This window comes from Epinephelus moara, chromosome 19, assembly GCF_006386435.1.
Source record: "Epinephelus moara isolate mb chromosome 19, YSFRI_EMoa_1.0, whole genome shotgun sequence".
Classification (NCBI taxonomy): Eukaryota; Metazoa; Chordata; class Actinopteri; order Perciformes; family Serranidae; genus Epinephelus; species Epinephelus moara.
The window spans coordinates 28,359,731-28,379,584 of NC_065524.1; the positions used below are offsets into that span (position 1 = coordinate 28,359,731).

Consider the following 19,854-nt stretch of genomic DNA (forward strand, 5'->3'; position numbering starts at 1 on the left):
TGCCATCAGGCAAACGCTACCGCAGCGTCAAGTCTAAGAGCAGTAGACTGCTAAACTGGACTCTCCATTCCATGCACCTTATACATACTGCACAACACTGCACATGGTCAGTTTAAATGCTAACTGCCAATTGTCACTTTTCTGAAAATGGTCACTGCTGATGTGTGATGTGTGAGCATCATACTGGACTTTAAGTTTGTGATTTATTGCTGGATAGTTAGGGTTTTATTGTATTTTATTGATGTCTATTTTATGGTATTAGTATTTATTAATTTAATGTTGGAATGATTGGTGAGATGACAATTAAATTCTGATTTGATTTGATTTTGATTTGATAGGTGAGCTAGCAGTAGATGCACGCTTCCTTCTGTGCAGTGATACCGTTTGCGGGTGTAGTTCAGTAGAAAAAGAAGGCAGAAATCTCTATTGCCGATATCTCCAACACTCGGCACCTCACACCAAAACAATCTAGACTGATCAATAGCACAAGAGGTAAGAGTTTTGGGTGAATTGTCACTTTGAAACTGACTGAAATGATTCCTACCTGAGCATTCTCCAGGAGACTCTGCTTGACGCTCTCCTCCAGCTGAGCAGCAGTCTGAGGGTCACAGCTCATGGTGATGATGATCTTGACTGTGTCACCGTCGTCCAGGCGAGCCGACGTTGGCCCGGGGCCAGAGTTGTCGACCAGAACCACTTCAATCTCATCAGAACAGTACGTCTCCTCCACTGGCTCAGCCTGAGACACAAGAGGGAAACGGTTCTGCCCATGATGTACAAAATGAATCACAATTCAATGAGGGTTTTATTGCTTTCAATTAAAGCTCCGTGCAAATTCAAGCCTCCCCAACATAAGTCACTCCTGTGAGGCCTACCTGTGCAGGGGATTCTGGGATGTCGATGAAATCATCCTGGCAGTCCTGGGGAGTCTCCAGTGAGTTATTGTTGGCATCTGAGGGCTCTTTTTGCCCCTCACTCTCCTCTTCGCTCTCATCTTCACTTCCCTTGGACGGAGGCAGACCTTCATCAGCTGTTTCCCTGTCGGCAGCCTCTTTATCCTCACAGTCCTCCTTTCTGTCCTGCTCTTTCTCTGAGTCTCTCTCTGCTGTTCTTTCCTGTTCCGACTGCTCTCTGTCAGGCCCCGTCAAAGAGCTCTGAACGTCCATTCCTTCTTTCGCAGCGACAGTTTCAATTATTTCCGCATCCATTTTCCCTGACCCACTCGCAGATCCAGGCCGCATCTCTTCTCTTTCAGCTCGGGATGGGGGCCTCTGCTGGGCCTGCAGCAGGGGGGCGGCCTGGTCGGGATTAGGGCTGGAGAGGTCATCTGGAGAGGGGCTCGGTTGCAGGCTTTCCTCCACAGGCCTCTGATCTGTAGCACCCTCACCCTGTCCTGAAATGAAATGCAAATTCATATTGTTTAATTTAGAGTGTAATAATGACAATAATCCTGACATGGGAATACTGTAGTCTCTTATTTGGCTGCAGTGACATCACAGAAAATCCACACTATTGTCTGCAGCAGAATTTGCCAGTTACAGATATCCTCCCATTGCATTGAATCAAAAAACAGAAGGGGGGCCAGTCATACCGCTCTTATAACTATGCAATCATCTGATTCAATAAACCACAACATTTATATCCTTTTTCCTCAATCAGCTGACTTTGTTCTGACTAATCACCAGTGCATTAGGTCATACATTTACTGGCAGCAGTCAGCTGATCTTGTTGGCTGGCCTGTTAGTTCTGTGCTTGTTTGAGCATATTTACAACAATGATGTGTTTGCAGAAAAGGAAGTTGTCAATCTACGTTGTCTAAGAAGCCATCGAGTGCATTAGGGAAGAGGAACAGCGTTGGCTTCCAGGAGACTGATTGTGATGTTACACACAGAACACTTGTTTCCCCAAATGACATACACGATCTCAACAGATTCAGTAACGAGAGATCATTGATGATGGCCTGGGGTTAAATGTTGCACTGCAGCAGGCTGTCTGTCTACATCCTGTCTTCATTCTATAAGTGTATAATTATCACTTCATCATATTGTCAGTGTCATTTTTAGTGTTCCACAGAGTCACTATGAAGGCGTCTCTTGAGAAACTGATAAAAACTGCTTCTTGTTTCTCCCACAGTCAGTATTTTCATGTGTTTCTAAACTTAAACCCCTTTGGTCTCGCACTTCTGTCATTTCTGAAATCATTACCTCTGATCTAGAGCCAGATCCTTTACTAATCCACATCAGCTCTTTTGAATCAATGGTGAACCTTACAGCACGTTCACGTAGTGTCGGAATCAGAAGAATGAGTTCCCGACTGGGAGAATTCACATGAATGCCCCCTAAAACTGGAAGTGTGAAAGTCAGCAAAACTTTTGGTACATAACTTGCAGACTTTGATGTCATGCTGCATTCACGTGCTCCTTGGATGGTCCCATTTCTCGAGCTGGGAAGTCTTTCTTTCGACTTTGGTGTGTTCATGAGCTTTAAGTCGTAATGTAGAAGCAACATGGATGCTACAAAGATGTAGATGGAAACAACACGTCAATAACTTTTCTGTCTAATCTAGGTCAGTCTACATGAACAGTTGTAACTAATGGTTACAGCCCAATTCCATAATACAAAGTACACGAGCAAAAAACTGACATGCCATATGTGAATGAATAAAAACATTATTACCATCAACCACACATTTTTCCAAATATTCCAACACCGTATGAATGCAGGGTCATACATGCAGAAGTAAATGTTTGGTTGATGGTAAGAAGCGTTTTATTTATTTACATTTTACATATCAATTTTTTGCTCACATGTAATTTGTAATATGGTATCAGGTTGTAAAAGTTAGTTGCTGTCCACGTAGAGTTACCTAGATTAGTTGGAGAAGTTATTCATCAGCATTAGTGAGCTAATGTAATATTTAATACAACAAGTGCTGGACAAAGTCACTTTGTAATATAAAGCCTCACACTTTTAACAACATGTTTAAATGCTCAGGATAAAAAAAATACCACACATCTTCTTTGTTGCATCTGTGTTGTTTCCACATCACAACTTAAAAGCTCATGAAAAAACAAAGTCAGAACATCAACTTCCTAACTCAGGAAATGTGACCATCCAATGAGCCAGGAATGCACTATTACTTTGACTCAGTGACTTTGTAATATTCTACAATATTGTACAATTATGAGTGGAAGATATACACTGACATTGGGTTTGTTAGGGTGGTTTTTCTGTTTTGTCGTTTTTGCTGTTCATACGTTTTTCTCTTACTAATTGAAAGTCACTGAATACTTTTATAACAGATCCTTTGGCTTTAAAATAGCTAAAGTGCGCAGCTGAATCATTGTTATCTGTATGTGAAGGAAGATACATAAAAATATGTTTCACCTTCTATCTTGATCTCATTTCTATAATGTAACAAGCCAGGTGACTTCATCTCAGTGGAGATCTTACAGGAAATAAAATAAGGTCAATTAATTATTTTGAAATAATGAATGATGTCCTTCCTTACTGCTGCTGTCAGACTTTAGACTCTATCTATATATTTAATTAGAGTTTTTCTAACCGTTAACTTAATGATTATATCTTGCTTTTTTTAACTGATGCTTCTTGCTTTGCATTATCCCCTTTGCTGCTGTAACAGTGCAGCTGTCCCCACAATGGGACTAATAAAGGATTATCTTTTCTTCTCTTATATAAAATGAAAATGCATGTTTGCATTTTGGGATGGGAAAAACCAACACGAGGTGTCTTAGTGTGGTTTCAGCCACCATGAGAAGCCAGGACCGCTTCAGTGCCTGTTGTCATAGACTCTCTGAAACTCTATTCACTTAAAATATAGTCCCTCCTTTGGTGTTCTGATAATGGCAGTAAAGAGAGCTGTCTAACACCTCCACAATGTCCAAAATCTCTCAGAGAACTTCAGCTAGGTTTGAAGGATATTTTAGATTGGTTTGTAGTGTTCAGCTTGTCTAATTTTTGCTCTTAGATTAGTCCAATGCAAGTAAGACAGTGTCACAAAAATGATGACTGACATATTTTAAGCCTGGAAAGTTAGCCACCCTGTCCCAAGATTAACTGTGCACTAAGAGTCATATTTCCATAGTAACAACCAGTGACACCTGCTAAACTGTTGGATTCTTCTACCCAACGAAATACTGAGTCCTGCCACACTAAGAAGACACAGCATCTCAGCTCTGCGGCCTTGTGGTTTGTATGGAAGCATCTGCATTTGTTATGTTTCTCCACTTATTTATGCAGATTTTTCCTTTATAGTTACCCATCTGTATCTCAGTCAAAGCCCGAGAAAGATCAGCATCACCTTCCGCAGTCTTGCCCTCGTCTGACTTCGAACAGTCCTGTGTGGAGGAGAATTCAGAAACACGTGAATGAATGTTCTGACAAGTCGGTCAACACAGTGTTTTCTGTATTGTGCGTTCATGCTCTCAGGTGTCCATCTTTAAATCGTCACTCACCACCCCGATCAGTCCCGGGTCAGTTTCAGTCTGTTTCACTGTCACCTGGATCACCGGACTGGTACGTTTCCGAGCCAACATCGTCATGGCAACACTGTCTGGGACTGTGCTGCTCTTCCTATTAGACGAAGAGAAGAGACGGGGGGAGCAATTAAATGATGAAGCGTAACAGGCAGAGAGAGAGTGTATGGAAGTCCATACATCAATATGTCACTTTGAGAGGAACCCATCTGACCATCATTCTCAGCATCTCGTTTCGCATACCAAAATACACTCATTTATAGGAACGAGGGAGCAGTAAAAATACCTGTGTCTCGACTCGCTGTTTCATCTCCACAGGCACAGAAATTAGAAAGAAAAACAGTCATACAGGGAACAGGAAATGATGGATTTTCTTTTATTCGTCTCCGTGCAGATCTGAAAATCACTGACCTCCCCTCATTAGCTCGTTCATTCACCAAAGCTGCACTGAGCCTTTGAAATGGAGTGGAAAAAGTCTATATCCCACTCTGAGACACTTGATCATGAAATCAATCTCATCTCAAAGAAAAAGAGGAGTGAAAAAATAGGCACGCACAGAGAAATAGGAGACTAAAAATGGCAAAAGAAAGAGGACGTTAAGAATGTTAAGACACTCAGTTATACTTAGTATGAATGGCATTACTCTAAAGGGAGGTGTCAGGCCTAAATGTACAATTTCATGTTAATAATAAAGTTGTATCATTTGGGATTTCAGCCCTCTGGCCTAGATTCTATAATGACTAACCTGGCAGGGGAGCAGCTTCAGCAACAAAGAGCAAAATGCCATTGAATGTATATGCTGCATATCTCTCTGAATGGCCTCTAATACATCCCACCGACTGAAGTGCAGGATTATTAAGTGTGTGTGGGGGGTTTACCTGATGCTAGCTGGCAGGCAGGAGTCTGAGGCGTTACTTTTCTTCTCCGGAGCCTTGCTGAGGTCAGAGAGGCTGCTGCGGACCACCGCTTCGCCCTCATCGAACATCAGGTGCAGCCGATAGTTGGCCAGCTTGATGAGGACGAAGAAGACGGTGATGGAGGTGCAGTAGATGCTCAAAGCCATGGTGGTGGGGGGCAGGGCCTGTGGAGAGGAGAGGAGAGGAGAGGAGAGGAGAGGAGAGGAGAGGAGAGGCATCAACATCTCCAGAGTCCTCACTAGAACAGTGTTTGATTAAATGCGTTGTGCTCTACAAAACCATCTCCTCTCATCTTATTGTACGTAGATAAAATTCTGCAAAAGGCAAAAGCTTATTTGCAGCCACACTTTTCCCCGAGTGTATCACAGGCTCAGTGAACCACGAGATCTAATTTGATTAACTGGTGGATTAATGAAGTTTATTGATCCCCGGGTTGTAAAGACCAGGAAGATTAAAGACGAAGCATCTGCATCATGCTGATACATGAGTCATACTGGGCTGGAGGGAGTTCTTGCTGTGTCAGATATGGACACTTCTTAATGTCTGCAGATACAATTTTACAGCCCAGTGTCATTTCATTCCTTACCTTTCTGCTGTTTATCTTGTGTGGGCTGCTGTGTGCGACCTTCGGACAAATTTGCTAATAAACCTGAAATCTGAGACATCTCCCCCCAGAAAGCACGTGTAGTTTTTGCAGGGGAAGCAGTGGGTGTTTCCAAACAGACTGGGAACTGTCTGCAACAACATTTTGATAGAGCTTTGGTGGCAAAGCTCTTGAGCTGTCACTCTCACAGCAGAATCTGTTACTTCCCCTCACTAACTCTCATCCGTGGGGTTATCTGAACACGCAGTACCTACAAATTAGCTTTTGTTTGTTGTATTGAGACTGAAAACGAGGGATGTGGGGAGCAATCACATCACATAATCTGCAATATATTTCATCTAATCTGGATTACAGTGGTTACTGATAAACCTCTGCTCCATGAAAATGTTCCTGAGAAATCGAGACATGGTATTACACTTATGTCTTCACACACAATGACACAAAAGCTGCCATTGTACCAGGCTGTGTGAGCATGATCAGATCATTGAGTGGCCACCCTTTCAGCACTGTACATGGCTGTTGTTGACAATATACTTCATGCAGCTGAGGTCAAGATGTTTGACCTGTGGCAGCAACTCCTCCTGGTTCCTCTACTGTATCTCTATTTACCTGCAAGATAAACAGTTCCCAGATGGAAGCTCCTCAGTCAGGATATTATCACAGGGAATATGGCAGCCTGTGTTGTACCTATATTACAAAAGCCATGACATGAAAATATGAGTGAACCACAGTTTCACGCTTCCTGACTCTCTCTCCTCATCCAGGAGCAGCCATGCGTTCCGTCACTGCATGCAGGGAAAAATACTGCGACAGTGCTGTTTTCTCCAGCCTAGTATTCCCCTCAGCCATACAATGAAGGGTGCTAGATCCTCGCAGAGCCACCGCACGTTTATCCATGAAAAGGATAAAGGCGCGCATGTATAAAAGGGAACTATGACACCGTGAGCACCTCACACCCCCTTCGCGGCCTTGAACGTCATGTTCCCTCATAAAAACTCACCAGATGGAGAGACAGGGGCAACATCAGGAGGAATATCCACAGATAGAGGTGACAGGAGTTGTTGAATTTGTTCTGGTCCGGGTCGTGGTACCAGCCCCCGGTCACAGATGCCCACACTCCCTGACGCAGGGTCTGCACAACCTGGGAGCCCATCTCTCCTCCTCCTCCTCTCTCCTCCTCTCCGCTCAGGTTGGACGGAAGGATGATGCTGCTGCTGCTGCTGCTAGGCTACAATGAAATGATCTCCTCTCTAATGCATGCTACTGTCGCTACGCCTCCATGTTGGGGCGATACGGCACGTCTCCTGAGCCTCCTCTCTCATGCCTCATCGGTCTCCCTCGCTGCTGTCCTCTCGGCTGCCTTTTCCCATCCCAATGTCGATTCGTCCATTGCTGCTGCCGCGGTCCTCATCTTGTCCTGTTCGTCTCTCTCCTTCGCCCTCTCCTCTCTGGCTGCCTGTACAGATGCGCAGCTCTGACCGCCTCCCCTCCCTTCCCACTCCTCCTCTCCGCCTCCCTCCCTCTCCATCCTTTCCTATTATATGGTTCGCACCTTCAGTGTTTATCTGCGCGCACACACACGCACGCACACACACACACACACACACACACACACACAGACAGGCGGTTTTCAGTCAAAACCAGTCATGCACTGAAGCCACATACTCCATAATGTGTTGACTATATGCAAGCCTATGTATGCACGTGTGTAATATATGTGTAGCTGTGTAGGGTTTTACTCAACATGTACATAGCCTATATTGATAAGGCCGGATTTATTGTAAAAAGACAATATACATAAATACACTGTGTCCTTATTATTTATTAAGTATTATTTATTATTATTTCTATAGTAGTATATGATTACAGTATTATGTTTGAGGCTCTATCTATCTATCTATCTATCTATAGATAGATAGATAGATAGATAGATAGATAGATAGATTAAACCACAATGTGTTGACTATATACAAGCCTATGTATGCACGTGTATACAGTATTAAAGGCTAGTGTTTTAGGCCATATCTATCTATTAACATATCTAGATGTAGCCTAGATATATAGATATAGCCTAAAACACAATGCTGTAATCACATACTACTACTACCAATAGTAATGATAGCAATAATAAGAATACAGTGTATTTATAATAATGTCCTTTTACAATAAATTCGGCCTTATCCATTTAGGCTACGTGCATGCATATTGAGTAAAACCTACATATGCATGTAGCTACACATATGTTACCCTCTAATCATACAGTATCTATCTATCTATCTATCTATCTATCTATCTATCTGATAGGTAGATATAGCCTAGATATAGGCCCATCTAACTGTATCGTCCTGTTCATTTGTTATTGTCACCGGAGTCAAATTCCTTGTGTACCTATTAATACCTTGCCAAAACAGCAGTAGTATCACAAAGGTAGTAGTTACAGTTTCACAATTAGTTTCTTGTTCACACTGCTGGTGTTTTGAGTGTGTGTGAGTGTGTGTGTGTCATATTATATGGTCCACTATTCCCATAATTTCCCTGAAGGCGCGCTCTCCTCACACATTCCTATAGTAGCTCCTCCCTCCTCCCCCCCCCACTGCTGCGGCGGTCACGTGTCCTGTCATCCACCAATCAGAGGCCACCACAGCCAGCAGCGAGAGCAGCACCAGCGTCCCCCTGCTCCTCCGCTCAGCCACTGCTGGGTCCGACTTCGTCTGGCGACAACGGCTATGGGGGGGTTGTTTTGATTAAAGTTGACGGATTTTTTTTCTCCACGTTTCTATTCCCGCACTGTTGAGTTCCGGGACGTTCTGACGTGCTTTCTGAGTGTTCACACCGTCTGCTTTTCTTCCTGCTCCCGGAGGAGAAACTAACTTGGGAATAACCGATCTTTAAGCTGAGAGGAGCAACTTTTCCAACTGCCTTACTAGTCAACGGGCTGACCTATGCTAAGCTAACCCCGCTAGCCAATGCTGTTGAAATCCCTGTTTAAAGTCCACAAACGAGCAAGAGGACTTTACATGTCGGGGTACGGTCACTAGACGGTATTTACCGGCTACTTTCCATGAGAAAGCTGCCGCTCGGAGCTTCACTTTACCCGGTCTGAGTGGACGGTGCAGGTGCACCTCTTGCGGCACCTGCGAAAACTTGGTAACTTAGCTCCATCGTTGGAAAGCTAACTTTAGCTTGTCGCATTAGCATTAAACAGAAGCAGATACTATAGTGTGGAGCTGTTCTTCTCTCATGGCAGAGATTGTTTGAGGTTTAAGACATGAGTTGTTAGTTTCAAAGTGTATATTGCTGTTTAACCGTCAGCCGTTAAAGAGGTGACATTAGCTAAGGCTAACCGTTGCTAGCAAGTTGTGACCCTCATTCACTTTTACCGGAGTGGCGACGTGGATACAGGGCTGTGGACGCTGTCTCTCCCACAGGACTTTGGACACGGTTTCTTCCTGCCCCGGGCTGCGCAGGGTATGCCCCTCTCTTATCAGCAGCTAGTGTAGATGTGACAGCATGCGGATTTCTCAAAGTTACATTTCACCGTTTTAAAGTTTTCGTTTTGTCCTAAAAGCTCTGCACCCTATGGTGCCGCTACGGCCACCGAGAAATGGATGTCTCGCAGGCCGCTTTCCCAAACGGTGAAGGGCGGCCGGGCGGCGATGGGACAGGGGAGCATGCCTGGACAGATGCCCCCACGGTTCGGGCGTGGGCTCACTCCGCCCCGCTGTGCCCGACCCGGTCCCTGTGGACAGCTGCGTATGACTACGAGGCAAGCGGCGAGGACGAGCTCAGCCTCAGACGCGGGGACGTGGTGGAGGTGCTGTCCAAAGACGCAGCGATCTCCGGGGACGAGGGATGGTGGACGGGCAAAATCAACCACCGGGTCGGGATTTTCCCCTCCAACTATGTCACCTACCAGCCCGCTATTTACCGTCTCCCTGCAACGAGTGTCTCCGTTGGGGCACGAGAGCAAGTCCCGAGCACGCCTGTCCAGATCCCCTTCAGTGAACTGGTACTAGAGGAGATCATAGGCGTGGGTGGATTTGGCAAAGTTTACCGAGGCACATGGAAAGATCAGGAGGTCGCCGTGAAGGCGGCTCGGCAGGACCCAGATGAGGACATAACAGCCACCGCCAGCAGTGTTAAACAAGAAGCGAAACTTTTCTCCATGCTGCAGCACCCCAACATTATTAAGCTGGAGGGAGTGTGTTTGAAGGAGCCCAACCTGTGCCTGGTCATGGAGTATGCCCGAGGCGGGACACTGAACCGGGCGTTGACCGGAAGGCGCATCCCTCCACACATCCTGGTCAACTGGGCCGTGCAGATTGCACGCGGGATGCTGTACCTACACGAGGAGGCCGTGGTACCCATTATCCATCGTGACCTGAAGTCTAGCAACAGTAAGTAAAGATTGAAGTGTGTGTGCATGTGTGTGTTTGACAGAGAGAATTAAAATGAATAACATGACTTTGAGAGAAAGGGGGGACCATCCACCTGTTGCACATGCAGCTCATCTTCCTTTAGTTATTTATAGTTGCTTGTTGGTTGCACTTGAGTGTTAAAGCTATAAAGTACATAGCTTCTTCTAAAACAATTATTTTTTCCATGTGCCAACCTGCCACAAAGATAGTGACTGCTTAATATCACATTAATGACATTGTGGCACTGGGAATTGAGGTTGCTGCAAACTCATTATGCACATATACTTCACAACGTCACTGGTGCAGCGCTGCCTTTTACTCAGGATGGATTTAGAGAGGTGTAAAAGGTCTGTGGGTGTATGAAGTGGTGGGGGATGCCATCAAGAGGATGTGAAATAAAGTCAGAGTTTGCTCAGCTGGGCTGCCCCCCCTGCAATCACCGTTCTCATCCTTTAACACACACACACACACACACACACACACACACACACACACACACACACTTTCCCAGCCCCCTCTCCAATCCAAACTGAAATCTTGTTCAAATAAAGTCAGTAATTTACCAAACACATAACCAGACACACTCGGTCTACACTGTCAGGCCATGTGCTTGACCAACCAGAAATAATACCAGAGGTCACAGGGTAAAAAGAAGTCAGACAGAGAACCTATCTAGGTATAGTAATCGGGAATACAATTTACTTAATGCAGGAATGACTGCTTATTCAGTGGGAAATGTAGTTTCACAATTGCTGCAGGCATTCTTGTATGGAAAAATAAATGACATTGAGTATTTGCAGGTCTCACTTTTGAGTGGGGTCATGTAGTTGTAACTTGGTCATCCTGTGTAATAGGCCAACAACTGTGCTAGTCCCTCCATGGACTGGTAATTGACAACAAGCCAGACAACAAGCCAGCAAACTTTAGTTTCCCAGGACTAAATAATGAATGGACATGACTCGATAAAAGAGAGTCTGAGTCATATACCCACTGACACGGGCTACCCACTTCAACTCAGGTGTGTTTATGTGTGTAATATGACTCCAAACACTATTTCTCCCTTTGTGATCAGAGACTTATCAACCTTGGGGCATGTTGGGAACAGCTCTGGTGTACTTATGTGTGTTTATCTCCAGCTGTGGGAGTCAGTGTGTGAATTTAGAGACAAAACATGTGAAGTGTACACAGACCAGACCCTCCCTGACCACCAGATTAAGACACTAATTGGATTTGCCTCTAGGGCTGCAACTAAGGATTATTTTCATTGTCAATTAATCTGTTGATTATTTTCTCGATTAATCAAATAGTTGTCAGGTATATAAAATGTTAGAAAATGGTGAAATATATGGATCAATGTTTCCCAAAGCTCAAGATAACATCTTCAAATGCCTTGTTTTGTCAACAACCCAAAGATTTTTAGTTTACTGTCATAGAGGAGGAAATAAACTATAAATATTCATATTTAAGAAGCTGGAATTAGACATTTTTTGCCCTTTTTTATCATAAAAAGATACACAAACCGATAAATCGATAATCAAATAAGTTGCGGGTTTGGGCAGCTCCCATTGCCTCTCAGCGTTTCATGGATACATAAGGTCCTGTGTAGATTGACCGTGACATGCGTGTGCATACAAGTCAAACAAACATACGCCCAGTGATCATATGATGCAAACATGCATGTTTATAATTTCAGTTAATAAATGGCGGGGATGGTGCAAGCATGACAAAGTTCGCATCATGCCAACCCTCACAAATGCCTCTTATATTCACAAATAATAAAAGTGAAATGTGGCAAATCTAAAATTTAAAAATCTAAAAAAAAATCCAGACCTAATACCAATAATTTAGAATATATTTGTTATACAGTACGTAGTGGTTTAAGCACAAAAATAAAACTTATATACTCAATAAAATGAAATAATTACAATTTCCAATGTGGAATATCTGTCATTGTGTTTAGATGTTAATTTTTCAAACAATTTCAAACAACACTTTGAAATAATGTAATTTATATGCATATAATGCCCCTGATGCCATGATTAACAGCGCAGAGGAGCCCAACCCCAAAAGTAGTCTTATTTAAGATGGAAGATTTGTGTTAATTATAGGGCAGATGGAGAGAAAGGATTTAACTGCTGTTTAGACTCTTTGGGCTAATCGGATGTTTGGTGAACATACACATACAAACTCCCCCCAACAGGCACAGTGCTGCGAACACAAGTCAGTGTGTTTGTCCTGCCACTTCACTGTGACCTAGAGACAGCACAGGCTTAAGTAAAGAGGGAGAATTTAAAGTTAAGCTTATGGGAGACTGGGCTGTAGTGAAACCTGGGAACTCAATGTGTCACCTGAAGATTGTAGGCGAGTGGAATAGATATGTTTTTATGAATTAATTCTTCACTTCCACAGGCCAAGACAGACATTGAGTTTTCACCAGCACTGTCACTAGTTGCAGGTGCTCGTCCTGGGGTCAGAAGTCTGAACATCTGTAGTCAATATACGGTCTTATCTAAATAAAGAGGGAATGAAAGAAGCTGTATGTGTTTGCTTTGAGCCAGGGCAGTGAGTTCACAAAAGACTCTCTCCTACACACAAACACACAAATGGCACCCTGTGGTGTGTTGGGTTGTTTTCCTAGTAAAAACCTAGAATAATGCAGCTTAGAGAAGTTGTTGCATCTGCTGGTGAGGGCCTGTTGTCTGTTTGTCTTGGCGTTGGATGTGTGTCGGTCAGTCTAAAAGGATAAAAGGAGTGAGAATTATCTACACGGGGGGTAAAATAGAAAAGGGATACATCGCAGTAACTGGTTGTTAATCAGCAATCTGTCACTTTTTTAATAATTAATGAGCACCATGTCTGTTGCTATGGCTTTTCTGTTTCCTGTACATACTGTCAGTTTGTTTAACTCCAGTATTTTTCCCAAACCAGGACACAGACAGGTACATATACACAACTAAACTTCTCCACCTTCACTCAACTACTCGGCCTGTCATTTATCAACTTGCAGTGTACACATGCTCCACGCAGACAAACATACAGCTATTTGATCAATGATTAGCCTGTAAAGTAATATGTTGGAAGTCAGCAAGATTTGTCCAATCTCTTTTGTGTTTTTCAACCTAATCTGTAAAATCCCAGCCTGCAGGGAGGAATGTTGCTAATGAGGGATAAAAGCTTAACATACGTTTGCACAATGGACTGGTCAAGCAGCGGTTGCTAGGCTACTGTGGCCAGAAGAATGGCTAGGACTCGGAGGGTCTCAAAGCCCTCGTTTTGTTTTGTTCCGTTCATATTTAATCTCCCAGAGAGCAGCGGTACTCTTTTATTGCCACAAACTGAGGGGGTTTCCCTTCTTACTTCGTTATTTTTCTCCTTACTTACCTTCCTCCCCTTGTTCCTTTCTGCTCTGTCTTGCTCCTTGTTATTTTTCATGCCTACTTTTTTGGGCCAACACAGTTTTCAAACTATAAATGCTGGAGTTACCTTTTCTTTTTTGAATATGAAGCAAAAACATCCTGAATACATTTACATTATTAAAGAATTCATCTTGCCAGCCAGCCTTGTCTGTGTAGCTGCAGCCTGATATAGCATATATCTGTGTGCCATAGAGCTGTCATCCAAATACTACTGCTTACTAATACTTTTGTATTGTTATAATGATATTAATTCATTAAAATAAGTATGGGCACTGTTGTTCTGCTCTGAAGCAGCTGCACTGCAATTTCTGGACAGTGGCTCCATGCAGGCAGACGTCACTGTGCATGCTCAGAGTTTATGTTTACAACACTTTGTTAATTTGACAAGCCGCCAGGAATAAACTATACTTGCAGTCTTCATTGTAATGAAAGCATATATCCCTTAGATGCAACAGCATATCAGCATAGTCCTGTGGAAAGAAGCATTTGTTATATTAGACTCTGGCAATGCAGACAATACTAGTTAATAGAATGGTGGTTGGTATTCTTAACCAGTGTTGAGGGGATTTGTTGTTTATCTTAGTCTTCCATTGACCCCTATTTATTTCCCATCTTACAACTTTGATGTAAACATTCCTCCTCAAGCAAGGAGTGAAAGTATTCATAGAGCAATAGATAGGAGACACACTGAAACCTGGCCCTGAGCCAGCACGCATAACCCACATTGACTTTGGAGTTTCGCGTCGTGGTGCGAGCGATAGTATGCCAGGAATGTGTGCTCGAGCGCCACTGAAACCGATGGAGTTCAGTGTGGAGCGTGCGCAACAGCATTCTCCCATCAATCTTAAGCTATTGTTAGACTTCATCACGCTGCATCCGTGTTCCCCTCCCTCTTCCCTGTGTCTGTATTCATTCACCTGTCATTCTGCAGATCTGTGACAACCTGACAAAAGTCATAGAGGCACAGAAAGGATTTGCTTTCATGGCAGTGTAGTGAAATCGGTATAGATGGAGAGAGCATGAAGGACCCGATTTTGACTTTGTGGTCGCAGCAATCAAGGCACAGTGCTAGGGCTTGTGCACATGACAAGTGCACCTGTTGTTTCCATCTTTATATGTGTAACACTGCACAAAAGTAAGTTCAAACATAAATAGGTGGGTTATTGTGATGAAGCATAATCTTAGTCTGACAAAAATGGCCCGCGTGGGGAGGACAAGATGCACGTTCTGTAAATTGCTTTGGACAAAAGTGTCTGCCAAGTGATTATTACAGCTATATTAAATATATTCTTAAATATAATTATACTGTTTACATAATTGCCCACAAAGGTGAATCCTCATGTGGTTTTATTCCTGTAATACATTTTCTTTCTCACTGCCATAAATCCTATTGCAATTAAAAAATATGCATTAAAAAGATAGAAATTAGGGATGCACCTAATTGTGGGAAGCCTGAGAAAAGTTGCTCTGCAACACCTAGTCAAGCTTTGGTAACTTTTCCTCTTCTGTCCTGACACTCAATATTTAGAAAACAGACACCTACTCCCATTGCTAGCTAATTTGCATGCACCTTTCATTTTATTTTGCCTGTACTCCCACTGCTGCACCATTAAGTATAAAAATATTACACAGACCTCATTGTGTTATAGATTTGGGTTTCCCTGTGAACCACCATACATCTGTGGGAACAGTATTGCAAAGGTTTTTCATTACTGGGTCATAACGAGCTCACCACAGGAGAGAAAACAGTTTGACAAGGCTTGAAACTAAAAAGTATGCCTCCAGAGAATCCTTATTTTCTCCTCCTGCAATTTTTGCTCTACTTCTGCAATAAGTAGAATCTAAGAGGAAAAGTTACCAAAGCTTGACTAGGTGTTGCAGAGCAACTTTTCTCAGGCTTCCCACAATTACCCCTGGTGACACACAGACAGTTACTGCCTGTCTTTTCTCTGACGAGAGAATGGGCAGAGGGGAGAGAGGAGGAGTGGAGATGCTTTCACTGTGTTTTTTATGACCTCTCCCTGACTGCACCTATTGTTGCAGGGCAGGGTGAAAAGGAAAAGGGCCCACAGCTGAGAAGAGCTGCCTTCCGAATCAGCCAATCCCCTCCGCAGCTACCCTAGCACATTGATAGATGCTAATACGGCAAAAGGTACTAGCTGTACACCTTTTAACATGTGTTATGTTTTAATTAGCATAGTTGCGGGTTGATTCAAGCTTAAGCAGACACAAACTAGGAGAGGAAGAGGACAGACAAAGAGCAAGTGGCCCGGAGAGACGTGACCATGATAGATGGATTTAGCCAGCCATTAGCCCTGATCCTTTTCCCATCAGCCAGAATGCCTGGGGGGACTCTCATTTCAACCGGGAGAGACAGACCAGTCGGGGAATGTTTAGCAGCCTTGTTTCTGCTTACTACAGGAAGCCCTCTTACTCTCATGCTTAGTCTGTTGGCACAGTTACGAAAATACTGCCACGTCAAGTTAGGAGGCTGCACTCAGGATTTTTAAAGCAACCATGTTGCATCGGTGCTTAGTTATGCTACGGAAAAAACAAAGGAAGCCTCAGGATTTTGAAAACCTCTCATTGTAGATTAGTTTTGTTTCTAAAATAGAGTTGCAATGATCAATATTTTAGTTGCCAAATATTGAATTAGTCGCCAACTAATTTGATAATCTATTAATCGGTCTGAGAAATAAATAAAAAACAAGTAAATTTGCTGATTTCAGCTTCTTAAATAGAAATGTTTTCTGTTTTCTTTTCTCCTCTGTGACAGTAAACTGAATATCTTTGAGTTGTGGACAAAACAAGACATTTAAGGACGTCATCTTGGGCTTTGGGAAACACTGATTGACATTTTTTGTCATCATTTTCTAAGACTTTAGAGACTAAACAACTAATCGAGTAATTGAAAAAATCATCAACAGATTATTTGACATCTAAAATAATCCTTAATCGCAGCCTTATTTTAAAAGCTGCATCATAAGGAGCACAGTTTCACACAGTACTGTTGCCAGAGAGACAACGAGATGAAAAAATGCGACTGGCTTTGTGCTTGTTTGCGATTGCATTGCCAAGCACTGCTTTAAGACTCACTGTCACTCCTCTTGGCTGTGCATATTCAATATATGTATCATATGCATAAAAATGCTACAGTTATTGCTTTAGTTTAATTGTCTTCAATACAGAGAAAGTACTTAACACTGGGATGAGCCCAATTTAAGACTACTTAATATCTAGTGAATGAGAATACTTCAATTGCGCTGTCTTCCAAAACTTTTTATAAGTGTTTGTTTTTTTATTTTCATTGGTTTGTGGAGTCTTGGCTGCTGCAGAGATGCAGGGAGTTAAACCTCAAGTATTTTTAGTTTGCCGAAGAGAGAAGAAACAGTCATGTTTTTCCCAAAAAGTGTAGTTTTTGTTCTGTTTTACCTTGAGGGGGAGAAAGCTAAGGGAAGAAGCGTGGGACCTGCTTTGAAGGCAGCAGCTCTGCTTCTGATCTTCCTACTGTTCCACCATGAAAGATGGGTCTGCCTGAAGATCCACTGTTGGAGCGGGGAATTAAGTGGGGGTTGGACTGAGGGTGGGGTCTGCCTCGGAGGCATATCCATCTCCAGTTGCGGTGCACTGTTGTCCGCTTCAAAACATCTTCTTTTCAGAAGAGTAAGAAAATATAGATAGAGAAGAAGCTTGGAAAACAACATACGGCCTGGGTTATAACTTCTTTAGACATGACAGGTTTATAGGATTGTGATTATAAAGTATGACATTTGTTATTAGAATTCAAAACGAATAAACAGGTTGAAAATTAAAATGAAAGTGAACAGGAGTTAGAGCATCTGATCCATTTACACCAAACAGGTTTCACACATCACCTGTAGCAAATGCAACTGGAAAACTAATAATCTAGCAGTGATGATGACATAATTGTAGGCTACACACAGCTTTCATTGATGTAAACTATAAGGAGTGTAGTTAATAAGCTTTATTTATGCTTCCATGTTTATAAAAACACAGAATATACATGTTAGAAATGACCCCAGTGCACCAGGAAATTCACAGATATAAGTGCAGTCATGCAGCTGCAATAACCTCAGGCTGTTTTCACTGGCATGTAACAGTGTGTGAGTGTGCAGGCCTTAAAATGTACAGACATGACCTATATTTAGACGGGATTATAATCATGAGATGCACAAGCACTAATTAGGTTACTATTACTCCACCTCCTCTTGTTAAATATATCCTATCCAAACAACCCCTTGATTGCCTGTCTGAAGGAACAAAACAATACTCAAGACTGGCTAGCCACAGCCTGATTTTGGCATTTGCTCAGCTGTGACGGCTTTAAAGTTTAAATGTGCTAACTTACACCTAGCCTGAACCCAGGTACTGGATCGAGTACAGGGTGTGGTTTAGCCTGGGGCTTGACTTTTAGGATGACCCTTACCAGAGGTCAACAGAGCATCTCCTTCATTTTAGTTTAAGTGTTTTGGTTATGGAAATAAAATGTAAGAAATGTCTGAAACCAATGAGACATTTTGAAGAATAAACTGATTTAAATTAAACAAAGTCATGCAGCTTTTTCCTGCAGGTCAGTTAGGCTTGTCTGACAAAGCTAAGCAAATTAACTTGATATGGAGCTTCTCATTGAAAACCTGCGAGAGATTATCCTGTCTTGGAAAATAAGGCTAGGGTGAAGAGGTCATGGGAGGTGGACTTCAAAGAAAGACTAGTGGCTTGTGTTCGCTGCAGGTGAGCCATTAGTCAGTGAGGAGGACACCATGAGTCCTAACTTAGCTTATTCCTTCCTTCCCCACAGATTAGTCTGTCCCTTACGACCTTTATGTTATTACATAAAATATTAACTCATGAGTAGTTAAATGAGACTGGTCCAGTTTGGTGATATTGCCCATAATTTCCAACATCAGTATTTAAGATTTATGTAAGGATGTACTGTACAGTACCTTCTTTTTTTTGTTTTTATGTACAGGTTGAGTTTGTTTTTTGTTGTTTCAGTTTCACAAATTTTTTGCAAGCAGAAACATGTCTATAGAAAATACATCTTTGTTTCATCAGGACATAATTGTGTCAGTGTCTGGTCACTGCTTAAGCTAAGTTATTAAGATTTAATATTGAAGGAGCTGTATGCGACATTCAGAGCATATCTGTGATTCAGAGTCTGAGCCCGGATTGCACAAGCCTCTCAACATTGAGGTGGCTGAGCTGGTTGCTAGCAGCTAACAGTGCTAACAATGGCATCAGTGCTGACAGAGCTACTGTAAGGTTGTTAATGTGGCAGGGGGGGGACCAAAGACTGGACATTATGCTTCCGGGACAGCGCTGTAGCGCCACTGCGGGTCAGGAGGGCATTATCAGCAGTAGCCGCTGCATGAGCGCAGTGCAGAGCGGTGGCAGTTAGCTAGCCAGTGGCATACACACTCAGGACTCACATGCACTAACATGCATGCATGGCCAGATGTTTTATCACAAAAACAAACGAGTTCTGACTACAACACACGGGAGCACGACCTCATTCTCCACTCAGGATGATTTTACTAGTTGTTTGCTGCTATACCGATGCTCTGACTTTTACATACAGAACCTTTAATGTGTAGAAGACATATTTTGCATATTATTTCACGTGTAAAATTGGAGTAATTCTGCTGTTTTGACAGCCAAAGTTAATAACATATGTCAGTGGTGTCTCAGGCAATGTTTAGGGGTTGTATGCATTCATATTCAGAAAATGTGAGCATAGATGCAGATTGTGAAAGTTACTTGAATGTTATTATGATAAGATTTAGTTCTGTAGCATAATTCATGCCTAAAATGCAACACAGAGTGGAGCTTGGACTCCAAAACCACACAACATGGCTCTGGAGTCCAAGGATTTAATCTGAGACCTTTGGCTTCAGGAAATTGTGGCAGGCACTTTTACTGTTTTCAGACATTTTACAGACCAAATGATCAATCAAGAAAATAATTGGCAGATTAATTTATACTT

General features: G+C 42.7%; 2 protein-coding genes across 5 annotated transcripts in view; one reads left to right on the plus strand and one right to left on the minus strand.

Moving 5' to 3' along the window:
- pcnx2 (pecanex 2) overlaps window positions 1-7,478 on the minus strand; it is a 40,730-nt gene extending 33,252 nt beyond the window's left edge. For 2 of the 4 annotated variants that reach the window (XM_050071989.1, XM_050071988.1), the window contains exons 1-6: window positions 7,017-7,478; window positions 5,374-5,576; window positions 4,475-4,592; window positions 4,321-4,357; window positions 876-1,393; window positions 545-739 (exon numbers count right to left, since the gene is read on the minus strand). In XM_050071989.1, coding sequence (XP_049927946.1) covers window positions 545-739; window positions 876-1,393; window positions 4,321-4,357; window positions 4,475-4,592; window positions 5,374-5,576; window positions 7,017-7,169 — 1,224 coding nt within the window. In that variant the 5' untranslated portion in view covers window positions 7,170-7,478. Of the gene's footprint in view, window positions 1-544; window positions 740-875; window positions 1,394-4,278; window positions 4,358-4,474; window positions 4,593-5,373; window positions 5,577-7,016 lie in introns of all 4 variants that reach the window. The other 2 variants (XM_050071986.1, XM_050071985.1) reach the window with 1 other exon arrangement.
- A 1,215-nt stretch (window positions 7,479-8,693) lies between these two features.
- The window catches only part of map3k21 (mitogen-activated protein kinase kinase kinase 21), a 30,553-nt gene continuing 19,392 nt past the window's right edge, over window positions 8,694-19,854 (plus strand). Inside the window, exon 1 of the mRNA XM_050071990.1 lies at window positions 8,694-10,413. Coding sequence (XP_049927947.1) covers window positions 9,621-10,413 — 793 coding nt within the window. The 5' untranslated portion in view covers window positions 8,694-9,620. The remainder of the gene's footprint in view (window positions 10,414-19,854) is intronic.